General features: G+C 35.2%; 1 protein-coding gene across 1 annotated transcript; it reads right to left on the reverse strand.

The window, feature by feature from the left end:
• Positions 1-18,668: 18,668 nt before the first annotated feature.
• Positions 18,669-19,188, reverse strand: LOC131165298 (cyclin-dependent protein kinase inhibitor SMR4). The gene has a single exon (XM_058122952.1). It carries the CDS (start codon positions 19,083-19,085, stop codon positions 18,846-18,848), a length of 240 nt encoding a protein of 79 aa, XP_057978935.1. The 5' UTR covers positions 19,086-19,188; the 3' UTR covers positions 18,669-18,845.
• Positions 19,189-19,246: the final 58 nt, after the last annotated feature.

Consider the following 19,246-nt stretch of genomic DNA (forward strand, 5'->3'; position numbering starts at 1 on the left):
TAATTATTAATTCCAAACACGTGCGTGGCTGGCATTGGCATTGGCATTGGCATTGGCATTGGCATAATTAATTATTAGTGGTCACTGCTTATTAATTAATCTCGTCGGGGATACTTAATTAATGTAATTAATTAAGATGAAGCAGCTGCTGCAATTAAGATTAATGTTAATATAATTAATTAACTAATAAATAAGTATTTAGGGAGGTAGTCGTGTTCTCATCCCATTATCTGTTTCCTTTCTATGAAAATTGGATCCCATTGAATCCATCACATCCACATCCACATCCACATAAAAAAAGATCATGAGAGAGAGAGAGAGAGAGAGAGAGAGAGAGAGAGAGTCTCTTACTGGAAACTGTGGGATGGGTAAGTTCATGCCGAAGGCAAAAGCCCTCCCATGCATTTCCTGTTTTGCTACTCATCCTATTAATTTCCCTTATTCTACTCTCCCTCCCTCTCTCTCTCTCTCTCTCTCTCTCTCTCTCATTTAATTGTTTGTAATTGAGATGCATCAAGAAAAATATTAGGCGCAGACCCATGTGATTAATAAAAAATTAAAAAATACTAGAGGATGTGTGCTCGTGATGACACAGACTCATGTGAAAGATATTCAATGAGAGCAATAGTGTGTAATCTGTCATGACATACACATGTTCCATAGTACTATATTACTATTAAAATTAATAATAAATTGTGTTAGAGGTTGGCTCCTAATTAGAAAGTTTAATACCAAATTAAGAGAGCTTCTTGCACGTGATGATGAAAGATTTGTGCATTGTATATACTTAAAACACCTAATACATCCTCTTAAACAAACATTCATAAATCCCAGAGTAAAATTTATTTTCAAACAACTTGATTAAAATTTTAAAATGATGCCCTATTTGCTATGTTCTTGAAAAATATTTGGAATTTTATACACACTTTAGAAAGTTAATGAAACAAATTTTCTTGTTTTATGTTTGGGAGTTTATAATTCGTATCTCACATTCAAATTGTGTCTATTTAGACAAAACTAAAAATTGCATTTAGTTCAAATTATTAAAAATTTAAATCTAAAGTTCAAACTTGAAATTTAAAAAAGTATAATTATTTTTAGTGGACTCATTTTGATTAATTCGTTATTTTTAAATACTTCTCTTTGCATTTAATGATAAATTTATATTTTTTTTGTTTGAATAGTATATATATATACACTCAAGATTATTAATTTGTACTAGAAGACAATATAGTAACCTACACCCCATATTAGAGAAATATACAATTTCCATTTTGAAATTCTCTCATGTATATATATACCCTTGTAATCCTTGTAATATATGTGAATCAATAGAGAAAAATTAATTTTTCTCCCAATTTTAACATGGTATCAGAGCAAAATTCAAAACCTAATTTTTTTTCTTTCTTTTCCTTAACCTTCCTTGCCGCAGCCTCTGGCTCGTTTATGAACGCAGCCTCCCGCAACCTCTTAGTTCTTCGTCGTCGTCTCGGTTCTTCCATCTCTCTACAACAGACAGCAGTGGACGACCCTGCTTCCCGACGTCGTCTTCTCCAGCGAAGAGCAGCAGTAGCTCCCGACGACGTCTTAGTTTTTCGCTCCACCTCGTCAGGACCGGCTATTCACAATATGGGGCCCAAGGCGAGATTTAATGAGGGACCCTTAATATTTTGTTAAATATTTTTTTTTCTTTTTTCATTTTTCATATCCGGATTCATATTTTCTCGTTGACATAATTAGATTTCAAAATTAACACTAACTATAAATTGACAAATTATGTAAACAAATAAAAATAAATTTAATAAATCTATAGAAATAATAGATTGAAGTAATAAAACCTAATTATTATTATTATTGCAAATCGATCGGCGAGCAAGGCTTTAGAGATATCAGATTCTTGCCGGATACAACGCTCTAATCTCAAAACTTCCAAAATCAAAGAAAAAATAGAAAAAAAAAATTTTCAGAGTAAAAATAATAGAAAAATAATGCACAAACATTGAAATCGAAATTAGGTTGATGAAAATTACAGAGAATCGAAGGCCTAAAGATGATGAACACAAGAGTCGGAGCAAAAATCATAGAGACCAAGAGATGAGAGTGAGAGAGTGTAAGAGATGGAAAGATTTTTTTAGAGAGGCTAAGAGAGAGAGATGAGAGTAATAGATAGTTAGAAATATAATAAAGTTGTTAGTTGGGAAGTCAATGATACTTGAAAAAAAAATTAAATTGCATTTATTTTATATTTTAAAATACAATTTCATTTATTTGTTAGTTGGGAACTCAATGTATGGGAAGAGAGTACAATAAATAATGTTAAAATTATTTAATTAAAAAAAAATTTAGGGCCCCAAAAATATATTATTATATTAAAAAAAATTTGGGGGCCCCAAGGCGAGCACCTCAACCGCCTAAAGGAAGAGCCACCCTGCACCTCGTCCGTCTCCGCTCATCCTTGGCTGATTAATCTATCTCGTTGTCGTCAACTCGTCCTCGTCACTCGTCACTAGCAGACTACCTCTCTTAAGCTCTCAATCTCTCTTGGCTGCCTTTCTCTTTCCAGCATCTCTCTACTGCAACTTTCAGTACTCTCTCGTCTCACTCTATCTCGGCACTCTCTCATTCCAGCGTCATCTCAACTCTCTCTCTTTCCGGAACCTCTCTGCTGCAACTCTCGGCACTCTGCTCCAACACTCTCTCGTCGTCTCCGTTGTCTCCTTTGGGCAACTTCTCTTCTGCGGATACTTCCATACGCCAGAGGCTTCGTTTTATTTCCTTTTGTGTCTAAACGTATTTATTTTGTTCATTGAAAATTTGAAGATTTCACACATTCGGATTGTTTGAGTCGATTCTAATTGGTGATGATTTGTCTGCTTTGTTTGTATCTAGAAAAGGAGAAACTTTAGTTGGACCTGCATTCAATTGCCAGTTTGATGGAGAAACGCCTGCAAGTTCGTGGCCAGTTCGATTAATTGTGTTCTAAATTTGTCGCACCTTAGGCGGTTATTTTGATGATTTCGTGGAATTGAGGAGTGCATCGTATTCTAGGAAATTTAACATTATTACATTTTTTTTTTTTTGGTTCATCTGAACCATGTCCGACATCACATCAGCGAAGGTCTCCTCCTCCAAAGCAACATCCTCATCAATTCTAAACGTGTCTTCTCCATATTTTCTCCATTCTACTGATCACCCTGGTGCCATCCTCATGTCCACTCCTTTCAATGGTGACAATTATCCTACCTGGAAGAGGGCTATGAAAATGGTCTTGAATGCTAAAAATAAATTTGGTTTTGTTAATGGTACCCTTCCCAAACCAACGTCCTCCTCAGCAGAAACTCAATAGTGGGAACGTTGCAGTGATATGTTCTTATCATGGATCCTTAACTCCATTGATCCATCCATTGTTCATAGTCTGATCTTTCATGAATGTCCCCGTGATGTATGGCTAGATCTTGAAAGTCATTTCTCTCAAAGCAACAATCCTCGTATTTTCAAGTTAAAGCGTAACATTGCTAATCTTATCCAAGGTTCCATGACCATCTTTGTGTATTTTACAACACTTAAAGGTTATTGGGATGAACTCGCCATGCTTGCCTCCACACCACAGTGCACTTGTGGTGTCTTAACCGAATTAATCTGAATGCAAGACACTAAGCGAGTTTTTCAGTTTTTGATGGGGCTACATGACTCATATGTGTCCATCCACGGCCAAATTTTGGCCATGGATCCTTTACCTTCCGTCACCAAAGTCTATTCAATTTTGCATCAAGAAGAGAAGCAGCGCCTTCTTCATATCTCCAGTGTTCCAACAGAATCTGCTTCCATGGCGGTTCCTCGTCCTTTTTCTCATCCTTCTAATAGCAAGGGGTGAGGGCGTGGTCATCCAAAATGTGGCCATTGTGGTCGTGATGGTCATTGGAAAGCACAATGTTATAAGTTGCACGATTTTCCCAAGAACAAGTCTCAGTCTCGTGGCACACCCGACCAAAAACCTAGTCCTTCAATGGCTGCAAATAATGTCACAGGTCCTTCCACTTCTTCTGAGATTGCTGTCCCTGGTCTAACCAACGAGCAATACCATCAGCTATTGGATCTCTTATCGCCCTCAAACACCAACTCTACCAACTTTGCTGGTAACCTTGCCTCTTGTCATTCTGCTTTTTTTTTTTTTTCTAATATTGAATGGATTGTTGATTCAGGTGCCTCAGATCATGTAACTTCCAATTTGTCTTCCCTTGACAATATTCAACTCCTTAATCAACCATGCCCCATTAAGCTTCCTAATGGTGACATTGTTCTTATAACTCATACCGGCACTATGTGTTTTTCTCCTAATCTCTCTCTTCCTAATGTTCTTTATGTGCCTTCTTTTAAATTTAATTTATTGTCCATTCGCAAACTCACCACTGATCTCAATTGTGTTGCTATCTTCTTTCCTACTTTTTGTATTTTTTAGGACTTATCAACAAGGAGGCTGATTGGAATAGGTGAAGTACGAGATGAACTTTGTCACTACAAGCCTCTCTCCACCTCCATTTTCCACTATCAGCGTGTTTCTAACACTATTCTTTAGCATCAACGGCTTGATCACCCTTCTATTTCATGTATTTCAAAAATTTTAAATATTTCTTGTTCTCCTTTGGCTTGTGATGTTTGTGCTAGAGTAAAGCACACTCGTTTACCTTTTTCTTTTGAATACACATAAGAACACATTTTGTTTTAATCATATTTATTGTGATATATGGGGTGGTTATCCTACAACTTCACTTTCTAGTGCACATTATTTTTTAACAATCGTGGATGACTACTCGCATGCTACATGGTTCTATCTTATACGCATGAAATATGATACTTTCACTTACCTTAAGAATTTTTAAGTCATGGTTAAAAATCAATTCAATTGCACTGTTAAGCACGTGCACACTGATAATGGTAGAGAATTTCTATTTACTCCACTTCAAACATTTTTCCATGATCACGACATTTTTCATGAGCGCACATTTGTAGATACACCTCAACATAATGGTGTTGCCGAACGTAAACATTGTCATCTTCTTAATGTGGTTCGATGTTTACCTTTTCAAGCTAATCTTCCCATCTCTTTTTGGGGTGAATGCATCCTCACAGTTACTTATTTAATTACCGCACTCCTTCTCCCAGCCTCAATAATAAGTCCCCTTATGAACTTCTTTTTCAGAAACCACCATCATATACACACTTGCGAGTATTTGGATGCTTGTACTATGCCCAAACCGCTCACCAACATCTCGATAAATTCTCTCCCCATGCTCTTCGATGTGTTTTCTTGGGTTCTAAACCAAGATAAATCAAGAAATTCATGAAATATTTATTTTATTTTAGTTTCATCAATAATCACAATTAATTGAAGCAGGCCGATATCATAAGAATACTTTTGTTTACTTCATTATTCAAATATTATTAACTTGTATTCATTACATTTCGATTTGTTTCACATGTTCAAAAAAAACTTGATGGGTTTTCATATTGGACTTTTTTTCATTTGTGGTTGTAGATTTGATTTGCCGAAATACTTTTTAAATTCTGCTCTCTTAAAAGTTGCAGATCTTAGACCAACTCAATTTTTCAAGAAAAAAAATTTGGGCTATTAGAGAAGTCTTGTTTACAGTCGTTCATCAGCATTGGAATTCTATTTTGATTCTCTCAAATGTCAAGGAAGTGTTGGATGATTTACAACAAAGGAAATGTTGTATTGGGCGATCTTCTCCATTTTTGGTGATATTTTAAACATCTATAATAACATCTCTTATATTTTGCTTTTCTTGAACGAAATCTTAACTCCCTAAAAAATTTTTGTGCTAAATTTGCTTTGACATGTTTACATGAGTTTGTTAAATTATCTCATGTGATATATCCAAAAGCAATAAGTACATTCATGAAGAGCTATGGTTTTAAATTAACCATTAACATGCCCACATAAATATCCATAAATTATCTATAACCCCCATTAACATAATAATGCGCCTATAAATTTAAAATTAAAGGAGGACATGTCTCTACCACTATAAAAGGGTACTCAAAGATGAGGCAAACATCTTATTCTCACCCATTCTCTCTTACAGTTGCAATTTAAACCTCCCACGGTCCCTAACTTTGGCATCGGAGCGCCACACCCAAGCCCCGAGCGTATTCCTCATTGATTGACGCAGCATAGAAGCCCCGACCATACTCCTCATCGATAGCCACAACACCAAACCTCCCGCCGAAATCCTCATCGATCACTGCTGCTAAGCAAGCCGTCGCAAAAAAACCATTACTAAAATACTCATCGATCACCGCTGCCACCAAGCACGTCGTCGCACCGCCACTAAAAATTTCGATACTGTGTGGAAGAAGAAAGACTTTATGCAGTCTATTTCATCAATATTACCCTTTATGCATATATAACCATGCACTTGAGAAAACGCTGACCTCTAGCACGGGTACAAACCTTATTCCTCGTCGCCTTTTTTCTTCTAGTTTCTCTCTATGTTCTTACAATTATTGATTTCATGATATAACCTCTAATTGATTTCAAACCCATATCATATTTCAACCTCAAAAAAAAAAAAAAAATTCTAAAACCACAAACTACCTTTTCGATTCAAACTATAAACCTGAGTTTTTCAAATCACATTTTATCGTGCACACTTGGTTTTTCGTCCTTGCCCTTCATAGGCGGCCTTCCATGCAGTGACCCTTCTCGCCGGCGGGAATGAGAGGGCTCTCAAGTATGGGTCCCAGGTGGATGGGTTGGATGCTGTACGAGATGGAAAGATGGTTGAGAAGGAAAACAATGCTTTGGGTGGTAGACGTTCTTTTGCGCGGGGACTTCAACGACCTGTGCCTCAATCCAAATTTCGGGTACCATTGCGGAAACCTGAGATCATAAACGGGGAATTAGGCTTCATCTTTTCGGATGTTAAGATGGATAGAGCGGCTGAGAATCTGAAGTTTAATTTGCACTTGTTTTGAAATTTTTATCGAAGAGGCCGTAAATTGATGTGCTGCGACTTCAGAGGGTTTCAATTAAGTTCCGATGATTAGCTTTATGGATGAATATCAAATGTTGTTGCACCTAGCTAATAAGAAAGATTATTTGCATACATGGGTGAGGGAGGAATGGGTTGTGGTTGGTTGTTAGTTCCTTTTGTTCAGCTAGATGCATGGTTGATTTTGATGTCAAAAAAGCATCATCCAGTGCTCCTCAATAAATCTTCCTACTGGGTTTGTCGTTGCTCTTGTATCGCTTGGATTGTCATCAAATTTTTTCTACAAGGTTTGGAAAGTTTCTTGGAACGAATAATGTCACACTATATAGAACTTGTGCTTCGAGGGCAAGAATTTGTATGGAAGTGGATTGGCAGGAGGAGCTAGTTCGTGGCTTCCCATTGGTGGTAGGTCAAAAACATCATGTTTGGCAGGAAGTGTTGTATGAGAAGCGGGGCTTTTATTGCAAAAAGTGTTTCCGTCAGGGCTATATGGAGGTTGCTTGTAGGTTGGGTGATTTTGTCAAGGTAGAACCAATTAATAAGAATGAGATGATGATTGAAAGGAAGAAAGGGGATATCAAATCTTGGAAGTAGGTGGGATGGATGAACAAGAATTTAAATGAAGGTACAAGTGAAAATGTGGAGGTGGATCCTATAATTGTGTCTGATATTAAGGAAATTGGAAAGGAGGAAAAGTTAATCGTGGATAAAGGAAACCAAGTTTTAGATGAGGGTAGTCCTCAACCAATCCTTATTGATGAGGGAATGCATGCTGGTGGGTCTAGAAATAATTCTCAGGCAATTGAGAAGGACGAGGTCGTACAACTTGAAGTGCAACAAGAGTGTTAACGCATTGGTGGTGAATGAAGGTAGTAAGGGAGGAAAAGAAATTCCAGAGGTGGTTGAAGATGGTGTTGTGCGTCAGTCGAGCGAAAGAGTGTAGGGTGAAGAGATTCTTGGAAAGAATATGGTGATAGAGGAATGGGAGATTGTTGAACCTACTTCCGATGTAAGGGATACGGGATTGGATCTAGAACAATTTCAGCTTACACATGAGAATGAGAGCAAATTACATGGTTTGGCTTCTGACAAGGGCTATGATTCGAAAGATAATTTATCTCAACCCCGAATTCCATTGTTAAAAACTTCCAGTAATGGAGTGAGGCAACCCTAATAGGTTATTACACGTTATGTAAAATTTATTTTATAAGAACAAAAATGATGGTGTGGAACATGCATGGTATAGGCACATCAAAGAAACGCTTAAGGAATTTGGTTAGGAAATATTCGACATATATGTGTGCCATTTCAGAACCATTTATGTAGGAGGACTCTATGTTTTGTTTCAGACAATTTTAAGATTGTCCTAAATATTGTTCGAATGAAGCAATGGGAGGTAAAGTGTGGGTAATGTAGAATGAGCATGATGATTTTGAAGTGGTGAGTATGTCGAATTAAATGATCACGGGATGGGTGGTCTTAAATAGGATAAAAGTGCTTGTCACCTTTATATGTGCGAAATGCTCCTTTTATGAGCATAGGGGTCTTTGGATAGATTTGGAAGCTTTACAATTATAGTTGAATCCTTGGCTTATTGTGGGGAACTTTAACATTATTTGGGAGGTCGGGGAATGAATTGGGGGGCAGCCTAGACCTTTGACTGCTATGGAAGAGTTTAATAATTGTTTGAACAACTGTGGCGTTGTTGATTTAAAGTTCCATGGTGGGTGCATGTCTTGGTTTAATGGGCAAGTTGGTCCAACTAGGAGATGGAAGAAACTTGACCGGGCTCTTGTGAAAATGATGTTCAGTAATTGTTTTCAAACTGCTAGGCTGTATTATTTGGCTAGGAAGACGTCAGATCACAAGCCTATGCTGATACACTTCTCAAATTCTTCGACAAGATATGGGCCACCTCCTTTCAGATATGAAAATATGTGGCGTTCTCATAAAAATTTCCTTTCTTTTATGCGTTAGATATGGATGGATCCAGTTCAGGCTTCAAACATGTGTATGTTGGTTGCTAAGCTCAAAAAGGCTAAAGTTGCTTTAAAGAGGTGGAATGTAGAGGTCTTTGGCCAAGTGACCTTACTATCAAGGATTTAGGGAATCGAATGATTGACATGGAGGAGCAGTTACAAAGGGGATATAATCAGGAGCTGGAGACAAAGTTCCTGGTTACAAAATGTGAATTCAACTATTGGGAAAAAAGGGAGGAAACCTGTGTTTCTCAGTTTGCGAAGAAGCGATAGTTGGTGGAGGGATCAAAATTTCAAGTTTTTTCATGCGATTTTTAATCAAAGAAGGAATTCTTCGATGATAAATTCTATGGTCTTAGAGGATGGTACAGTTTTGGCATCCCCTGAGGAGATTTAGGAAGGTGCGGTTAAGCATTTTCAATGTTTTCTCTCTGAAAAGTCTGCTAGAGCTTTACCTGATTTAAGCTAGCTTATTTCTAAGGAGATATTAGATGAAGAAAATGAAGATTTAGTGAAAGAAGCTTCGGAAATAGATTTGACAACACCTCTAAATTTTATCCCAAAAGATAAAAGTCCAGGACGTAATGGTTTTGGTTCAGGATTTTACAAATCTTGTTGGGAGTTTGTTAAAGAAGATTTGTTGTAAGCTGCCAAAGAACTTTTCAATGGAGTGGCTCTCCCCAGATTTTTCACTTCTTTTTATTTCATTCTTGTCCCTAAGGTGAAAGATCCAATAAGTTTTGAAAAGTTTAGACCAATTAGTCTATGTTCTGTTGCCTACAAATTTTTTTCAAAGATTATTATAGGTCCATTGATGTGGTGTCTGAATAGAATTATATCTTTGGAACAAAGGGCTTTTCTCCCTAATAGATATATTTTTGAAAATACTACTCTAGAGAGGGAAATGGTTCACTCAATCAATAGAAAAAGTAAAGGGGGAATGGAGTAATAAAAGTGGATATGGAAAAGGTTTATGATTTGGTTGACTGGAGATTTTTTATTTGGGTCTTGGAGGGTTTTGGATTTTCTAGTCAAGTTTGTAACTTAATAGCTGAATGTGTTAAGACCCCATGATTTTCGATCATGATGAATGGTACGTATAAGAGTTTTTTCAAGTCCTAACAAGGCCTTCGACAAGGTTATCCACTATCTCCATATCTATTTATTTTGATGGAAAAGATTCTTTATAGATTATTAAAAAAAAAATATTAAAGAAGGCAGGATTGGAAATTGTTATCTTCTGAGGGAAGCTCCTTTAATCTCTCATTTATTACATACGGATGACTTGCTTGTTTTTGCTAACGGAAAAAGGAGAGCTTTGAAGATGCTTTTGAAGACATTGGATTTGTATGAAAGTTGGTCTGGCCAATTAATCAATAAGGAGAAATGCTCTTTTTTGTCCAACAAGATCAACATTTCCAAAAGAAGGGAGCTATTTCGATTGACAGGTTTGGCCGAAGGAAAACTTCCAATGATGTACCTTGGGGCACCTTTGATTTTTGGACGCCTTACTGCTATAATGCTTAAACCGTTGGTCTCAAAATTTTGAAATAAGATGACTAGTTGGAAGATGAGGTTGTTGTCTTATGGAGGTTGTCTAATCCTTATTTGGCATGTTTTATCATGCATGACGACACATATGCTAGCCGTTCTCTCAGTCCCTTTGGTGGTGATCAGAAATATTATTTTCATTCTCTCTCCTTTTCTCTAGGGGGAGAGTAATGGTAAGGTGAAGATGAAATGATGTGCTTGGTCAAAGGCTTGTAAAGGGGGTGTTGGCATGAGGGACTTTAATGATGTTCAAAGATATTTATGCATGAAGTTTGCTTGGAGACTTATGACGTTAGGTAGTCTTTGGACTCGTTTCTTTAAGGCTAAATATGTTAAATCAGGTCACATGACTTCAACCAATTCTACTCTTGAGGGCTCTTGGTTTTGGAAGACAATCTTAAAGGTTTTTCGAGTGGTATATGAGAAAGTTTATGTAAAGGTTAGAAAAGGAAAAACTTCTTTTTGATTTGATAAGTGGTTGAGCAGTAGTCCCCTTGCTGAGTGTTCTTACACGATCCAATATCCTGAGTTAAATATTCAAGACTACTGGGAGTTTGAGAAACAGGATACTAATATGCTGAAAGAATTGGTAGGGGTCCCCAAAAGGGATGAGATTTTGTTGTCGTCTATAAAGCACAAAGTGAGGTGTGATGCGTTTATTTGGAAGCCTTGCACAAATGGAAAATTTTCATCCGCCTCGGCTTGGGAGGTGATAAGAATTAAAGGGGAGCAGTGCCCATGGATAGAGTGGGTTTGACACAAACTACTTCCTAAGAAAGTATCGTTGCATATGTGAAAAGTCATGTTCCAATGTCTTCCTGTAAATAAAAGAGTGTGGAAACTTAGATTTGATATGGTCTCATGTTGCAACTTCTGTGTGGATAAGAAAGGGGAGTCTCTCAATCATGTTCTAAGTATGGGATCCATCGCAAGTATGATATGGAAAAGAGCAACGTCTATCTTAGAAATTCTAAATTTTGATGTTGAACCATGGAGGTCGAAAATTAGTAAATGGCTCAGATGTGCCAAAAAATCAACCCAAAAAGGCATGATCATCGGTTTGTTACGTATTATAATTTCTTGGAGACTATGGCTTAGACGTTGTAAAGCCCGCATGGAAGATAAGTATGAGTCGGGGAAAGTATTTTGGTTATTTGTGAGGTTTTGGTTCGCAAAAATTGCAGAAGACGTGAGGGTTCTCTGCCCTCTATAAATAAGAATTTATTGGAAGGGTTCTAGGTGAAGATGAAAACACCGAAGGTTAGAACTCCTTGAAAAGTAGTCTAGGAAAAGCCTCAAGTAGGTTGGGTGAAGCAAATGTAGATGGCTCTTGTAGAGGAAACTCGGGTTCTTGTGGTGGTGGTGGTATCATCTATGACTCATCAAGTAATATCAAAGCTACTTTCTCTGAAAAAATTGAGTTAGGTACTAACAATGGAGCAGAGTTACAGGCTCTTACTAGTGGTGTTCGGATCTGTAAAGAGTTGGGATATCTGAATATTTGTATTGAAAGCAACTCGAAATTGTTGGTGTGATGACTCAAATTTGGAATTTTTTCCTCTTGGTGCTTATGAGACTTTTGGGATTTATTAGAGGAGTTACAAGGTCTTCAGTTTTTTATAAAGCACGAATTTAGAGAATGTAAATTCGTCAAAACGAGGGTGGCAACACGAGTAGATATTTGACTCGTCAAGGCGAAGGTGGCAACACGAGTAGATATTTTGTAGGTGATGTGTTGTCGAATAAAATGAGATGCCTTATTCGTATGGATAAGATAAGCATTCTAAGTTTTCGTCTTTAATTGACATCATTTGGTTTTCCTCTTGTTTACATTTGCAGGTAACCGACATCATTTTGCAGGTAATTTGTTTATGTTTTTTTTTTGTTTAGTTTTAATTACATATAGGCATGTTTAGATTGTTTTTGATTGGATAATGATATTGATTTTTTTTTAGTATTGGTTTTGATGCATGTGATAATCTTGATAGTTTATTTATAAATCTCATGTGTCTTGATTATAATCACGGTATTTTTCCGTCATGAATAAGGGCTATTAATAAAATTAAAGTTTTTGTTGAAAAAAAAAAACCTCTCTGACTACACCCTTAGTCCTCTAAATTATTTTTATTTGAATTCTTATAGGTGATCGCGATCGAAAATCAATCTATATACACCAATCAATTTTTGGCAACAACATCTGTAAGGCTCCTGTTTGTAGAACAATTTTGATTCCGCCTGCACAGGGTGTTTTATCTTATTGACATGTAAAAGATTTCTTATTCCAAAAAAAAAAAAAAACTTAAATTCAATTCACGTAATTTCTTTATGTTGGGACAAATATAAAATTTATGGAAGGGTTCTTTATTCATTCATAGAATAAATTAATTATGATTGCGTCGCCGCCCCCTAATCCCACCTCGTCACTTCGGTCCATCTGATGTGAATGTCTTGATTGAGATGATCCCCCACCCCAACTATATAATATAATATAATCTATATGTAAACTTCTTCCTTAAATATAATAAATAAATAAATAAAATATTGTGTCTCTCTCTTTCATATTTCCAATCACCTCCAATCGTCTAATAAAATGTCAATTGAGCAGTCACTCGATCTTCTTCCACTGGCCACGTGTCAAAAAATAGTTGGAACAAGGAGTTCCTTAATCCTTCTACCCAATGAAAATTTTATGAATGAGAAAATCAAGTGATCCATTTTATTCTCTTTAGTTTAATTATATTTTTACATGTTAAATGTATGATTAATTAGGTAATTGGATGCATAAAGAGCACATGTACATTCAACTTGCGTTATATAATTAAAAATAATTAAGTTCTTATCTTATATCTTATATTCTTTTTAAATTTAAATTTAAGAGTCCAAATGTTAAAATTTCATAATATAATTACTATCTTGCGTTATATATCTTATTAGTTTTTCAAATAAAAAAAAATACTATATGTTGATATTAAATAAAAAAAATTATAAGTAATCTTAGAACAACATGTTACCACTATGAGTAATAATCTCAAGTTGCTCTTATACATTACAATTGATTATTAGAAAATTATGACTATATCTTTAAAATATATTTCACATCAACCTAATTTTATTTATAAATAATATATATATATCATGCTAATTGGTTTGATCATCAATTTGACGCATGGATTTAACTAGTTCAATAACTTTATCAAATCAATTCAAATTTTAAAACCATGGTATGCACTACGCAATCCATGAGGATAGGAAGAACTTTCGAAGACAATGCTTGAATTACGTTGCAGCCGTCTGGACCAGCCTAGTAAACTGCATCTGCAGCTTAGTTGTTTTCTAGATTATCGTAGTGAGCGCTCAGTTAGACCCTTTAGATTCATGAAGCAGAACAATGATGTTTGTCAAACTCAGTATAGTCCAGTGGTCATAGTGGTTGTGTCCATTAATGCAAAATCAAGCTCCTACCTCATTCAGGAGATCCATTCTCTCTAAACCATACAAAAACGTGTACTGGTAGATGCTTGTTCTATACATAATTGAGTTTAATATTAAATATTTTGTGACTAAATAAGTCCATTAAATTTTTATTGAAAAAGAAAATAAAAAAAGGAAGAATTAGAGGAAGTGACACGCACTATTAATGCAAATATAAAATCCAAAATAGTGAGTATAAGTATAAACTAACTTCCTTAGAGAAATCAAAGTATGGTGAGATGAGAGACTGGAATATGGATAAAGACGATGAGAGCCAGCATCCTAATGTGAAATATTTTTAAATAAAAATATAAAAAAATAGAATAAGAGAACCTTGTAGACACCCAGACCATTTTGTTCAGGGATCCAATATAAAAAAATATATATTATTATAGTTATTCATACACTATTTATTACAATTACAACAACTAGAAAAATACAAAATACAATGGAAAAATAAAAAAAAAAAAAAATTGAAATGCAATACAACAGAGAAAGGTAAAAAAAAAAAAAAACACTAAAATACAACAGAAGTAAATGGGGTCTTGGAACACTGCACACCTGCATGCTTGCACAAGAAACAAAAAAGGAGGTTAAAATTTAATTGACAGGTTAGAGATTAGCAATTAATAGAATTGGTTAGGGGTTTAAAATTGAATGTTTCCCTTAGCCTATAAATTGAGGTTCAAAGAAAGCAAATGAAGGACAGAAAAAAAAAATCGAATTAGAGAGAAAAACTAGAGAGATTACAAGGAAGTAAGAGCAATAGTCAAAGATAAAAAAAAAAAAAAGAAACAAAAAATAAGAAAAAAAAAATCACAAAGCGGTTAGAGAGCTGTATAGGGCAATTCATCAAAGTGGAGCAATTCAAGATAATGGAGGTTTTGATATTCAGAAAGCACTTAATCAAAAGGGGCATCAAGCATTTTGTTTAAAGATTGAAGAAGGGGAAGACAACAAGTAGATTTTCTTTTCATTATTCTCAATTATCTTTGTTATTAATTTAATAATTCATTCAAAAAATAAGAATGAAAGAATTCTGAAATCAATTAGATACGATCTGTAGGTTCGAAGCTCACCCGTTAACCCGACCCATTAGCCGGACTCATTGACCTAACCCAAACTCCCCAGGACCAAGGTCCATTTGGACTTGGGTCCATGGATGCAGTCCATTGTTTAACCTCGGGCCCAAATTCCTTTTTCTAGACTTAGAGTTTTTGAAAAATAGTGGGCCTTAGGCCCATTTTTAAAAATAAAATTCCACTTTTAAAACAAAGGCCCAGGACCCCCTTTTTTTTTTTTTATTAAATACCCAAACCTAATTTTTTTAAACCAAGCCCCCCTTTTTAAAATAAATAGTGCGCCCGAAGCCCAATTTTTTTTTAAAATCCCAATTTTTTCAAAAAATACAAACATTGGGCTGAGGTCCAAATTTTTTAACTCATTGATTTTTTAAATAATATGGACCCCCAACCCAAATTTTTTTTAACCCACAACTTTTTTAAATGTTGGGCCTTAAGCCCATTTTCAAAATAATCCAGGCCCCTCTTTTTTTTTAAATAAAAGGGCCTAAACCCAATTTTTTAAACCCAACCCACGTTCTTCTTCAAAATACAGGGCTTATACCCATTTTTTGAAAACAAAGCCCATTTTAAAGCAACCCACAGCACAAATTTTTAACCCAAAATAGAAACCACCCCAATTAATTGGTTGACTCACCCTATTTCAATCCGAACCATCACTCATTGAGTTGACTCATCCCAATTCAACTCAAACTTATTGTGTTCAATGAGTTAACTCACCCAGATCAAGCCACAGTGAACACCAAACACCAATCTAGCAGAATATGATCAAAATTTTTTTTTAAAAAAACAAAAATAAAAAGATTTTAAAGGTAGGGGGGGGGGAGGGAACTCATCTTTGAAGCCCTAGAATCCTCCCCCAATTTGTTTTGGACCTTGTAGAAACACAAGAAATAGAACAAAATTAGAGAATATTAAAAAAATAACGGAGAAAAGAGAGAGAAGAGAATGAACAGAGAGAGAGAGAAAGAGAGAGAGAGAATAAATGTTCAGATTAAAAGGAGGAGAAAGAAGAAAAAAAATAAAATAAGAGAGATACGGAGAGCACACAAAGAAGAGGAGAGAGAGAGAGAGGGAATTGTTAGAAGAAATGTGAGAAGATTGAGAAAAAGAGGGTTTTATACGAGGGGTTAGTGGGCCACGTGTCACCACGCGTAGTGTGACACGTGGCAAAATCTAGTGCAAGTATTTTACGGGCAATGTGGCACAATTGGAACCGTTCGATTTGTTTTTCTCTGGACGATTAGATTGTTACCATATCAACAGTCTATATTATTTTCACCATTCGTAGAGTGACACGTGTCACAATCTAAGTCATTAGATTTGTGTTTTTCTTTAGACGGTTGGATTGTTGTCACATCAGCAATCTTTGCATCCTTCGAAAGCCACTCAAAGAGTGCCACGTTATAAGGGGTGATGTCAACCACTCAGAGAGTGCCACATGGTAAGGAGTGACGTCATGTTGACGTCACCCTGTCATAGTAATTTTCAAAAAAAAAAAAAGGGAGAATCGGGTGGTGCACGTAGTAGGGTGCAGCACATCATGTTGACGTCACCCTGCTAAAGTGATTTAGAAAAAAAAAAAAAAGGAATAAAAGGTGCCACGTGTCACTACTCTTAGTGAACACGTGATTCACTGAACTGAACCAGTTGACCTGTTTTAGACAGGTTGAGTTGGTATGTTTTCTTGAGCTTTTTATTTATTTATTTAAATTTTTAAATTTTTTTTATAAAATTGGAGAAAAATAATAAAAAATTAGAAAAAAATTTTTGAAATCAGGAAAAATACTTGAGTTATTTTAGCTCAAATTTAAAAATAAAAAAAAATAAAAATACGAAGAAATGAGGAAAAAATCTTTAAAATTCCTAGGAAGTTATAGGAAAATATTGAAAATTTTGAAAAAATTTCAACAAAATTTTAGAAAAATCTGAGAATATTTTTAAAGATTATTTTGCTTACAATATGATGATTTTACTTAAATTTTATTTGTGGACGTCCCAATGATTTTAAAAAGTATAAAAATGTATTTCAAACCTCGCCTATACTAGCTCTTAGGGGTTTTATCTAATAAAATCCACTCTTATGAAGGTCTTATTAGACATTCCTAATCACACTTTGATTTTCATTTTTAAAAATTTTTTTTTTTTCGTTTTACTTATTTATTTATTCATTTGCTATGTATTTAATTGTTTATTTTAAAGATGTTAATTAAAGACCATTACCTTCAATTTAGAGAAAATTAATGATTAATTAGGCATCCTTCATAGAGCGGGTGTGTAGAGGATGTTAATATCTTACCCTCACATAATCGAATTTTCGATTCGAATTATGGTGTAAATAAAGTAAGACTATTAGTTCGACTTAAGAATAACTTAAAAACCAAACAATAAATAGCAATTAGGTAATAAAAATCAAGTTAGTGGATCCTTTTTCAAAACATTGCGCGACAAAATTCTAAAAACATTTAATGATAAATTTAGTCTTTAAAGATATTATGGAAAATCATAAAACTTAATATAATAGAAGAAGAGGAAGAAGAGGAAGACTACCACAAAAATAACATTTACCTTTTAAAAAATAATTAAATAGTAAAAGGAGCACATGTAAAATTTCTCTAATTAGGTGACTTTAGTATTAAATGTAATGGGATACCACACTTCGACAAAAATGACTCAAAATTTGAATAGGGGACAGACCTGCTCAGTGTCTTGCATTTGAGGTCCAAGCCCTTTTCTTTCCGAGTGAATGACTATAAATAAAATTTGCATGCATTTTTCCCCCTTTTAAGTGGATGGGCTGAATCCGCGACTCAAACCTAATGTAAACACTAAAGGTTAGTGGCCATATATGATTTTGGATTAGGAGATCTGTAATTAAACTTAAGTTATGATTTTTACTTATCGTGTGGTTATACAAATTATTTAAAAATACACAAATTTTTTTCATATTTAATTATCAATTTAAAATAAAAAATTAAAATTATAAATTTTAATTGATGTTAATTATTAAAACAGTTTTTTTTTTTTTTTTTTACTTTTCATAATATTCATTATGAAAATATACTAAGAAACAAACTTCCATCTTATTTCCCTCTCATTTTTTTTTTTCTAAATAAAATCTCTGTGCCGCTGCTTAAAAGAATTTTAGTGCCATAAAATCATCATCTTCGTGCCTAAAAAATTTGTTAAAAGAGAGAGTACAGGAGAAAAAATTTACACGGGGAAAAACTAAAAACCAAAGAACACTACACAAACCGAAAAAACAACCAAGTTGTAGAAGTTTAAAATATACTGTAAAGCTTAAAAGCGTGCTTACAAATATCATCAAGATCTTTCGATTTGCAAAACTATTTTCCAATTTCTTGATATTTTTCTACATCGGAAAATACATTCATTTCACCCCTACTAACATCTCTCTGTAAATTTGAGAACGTGTTCCGTTGTCTCTGGATCCATATTAGCAGCTAGCACTGCAATTTTTTTTTTAAAGGGCAAACCAAATCAAAGCACCAGCTCCAACAACATTTTTTTTGTGTGTGCGTGAGAGAGAGCGAGAGAGAAAGAGAGAGAGAGAGAGGGAATCATGTGAGATATATATACTTAGCTGCTGCTAAAAATTAATTAGAAACAAAATACATACATATTCCTAATCGCCACAAAACTTTTAATATTAACTTACAATTCTAAACCGATAATTAAAAATACGCAGTGTGGGAAACATTAACAGCATAATTAGTCTTAACTCCTAATTAGTTAGTTGCACAGGCTTCTCTCCTGGAGGTTACCACCGCAAAAAGAACCTCGAGATCAGGCGGCTGGAAATACCCATTCTTCGGCGGATCCCGCCGCCCCTGCTTCCCGTAGTAAAGCGGCTTCTTCCTCGGCGGCGGCGGCGGACACACCCCCTCCGCCGGAATCCGACACCCGCTGTGCCTCGGCGTTGTCCACCCTTCTCCTCCTTCCCCGTATTTTTCACTCATCCTCTCCATCTCCGACACTCGCTTCAAACTTTTCAATATTAATTTCTGAACATCACCGAGGCTAATATATAAAATGGAGTAGGTGTGTCTGGCTTCTTCTGGAAGCTCCTTCCCGGCTAATTAATTCTCTTTTCTTATCTAATCGTGGTGGAAAAGCTACCCAAGCTTGT

The sequence above is a fragment of the Malania oleifera genome, chromosome 10 (genome assembly GCF_029873635.1).
Source record: "Malania oleifera isolate guangnan ecotype guangnan chromosome 10, ASM2987363v1, whole genome shotgun sequence".
Classification (NCBI taxonomy): Eukaryota; Viridiplantae; Streptophyta; class Magnoliopsida; order Santalales; family Ximeniaceae; genus Malania; species Malania oleifera.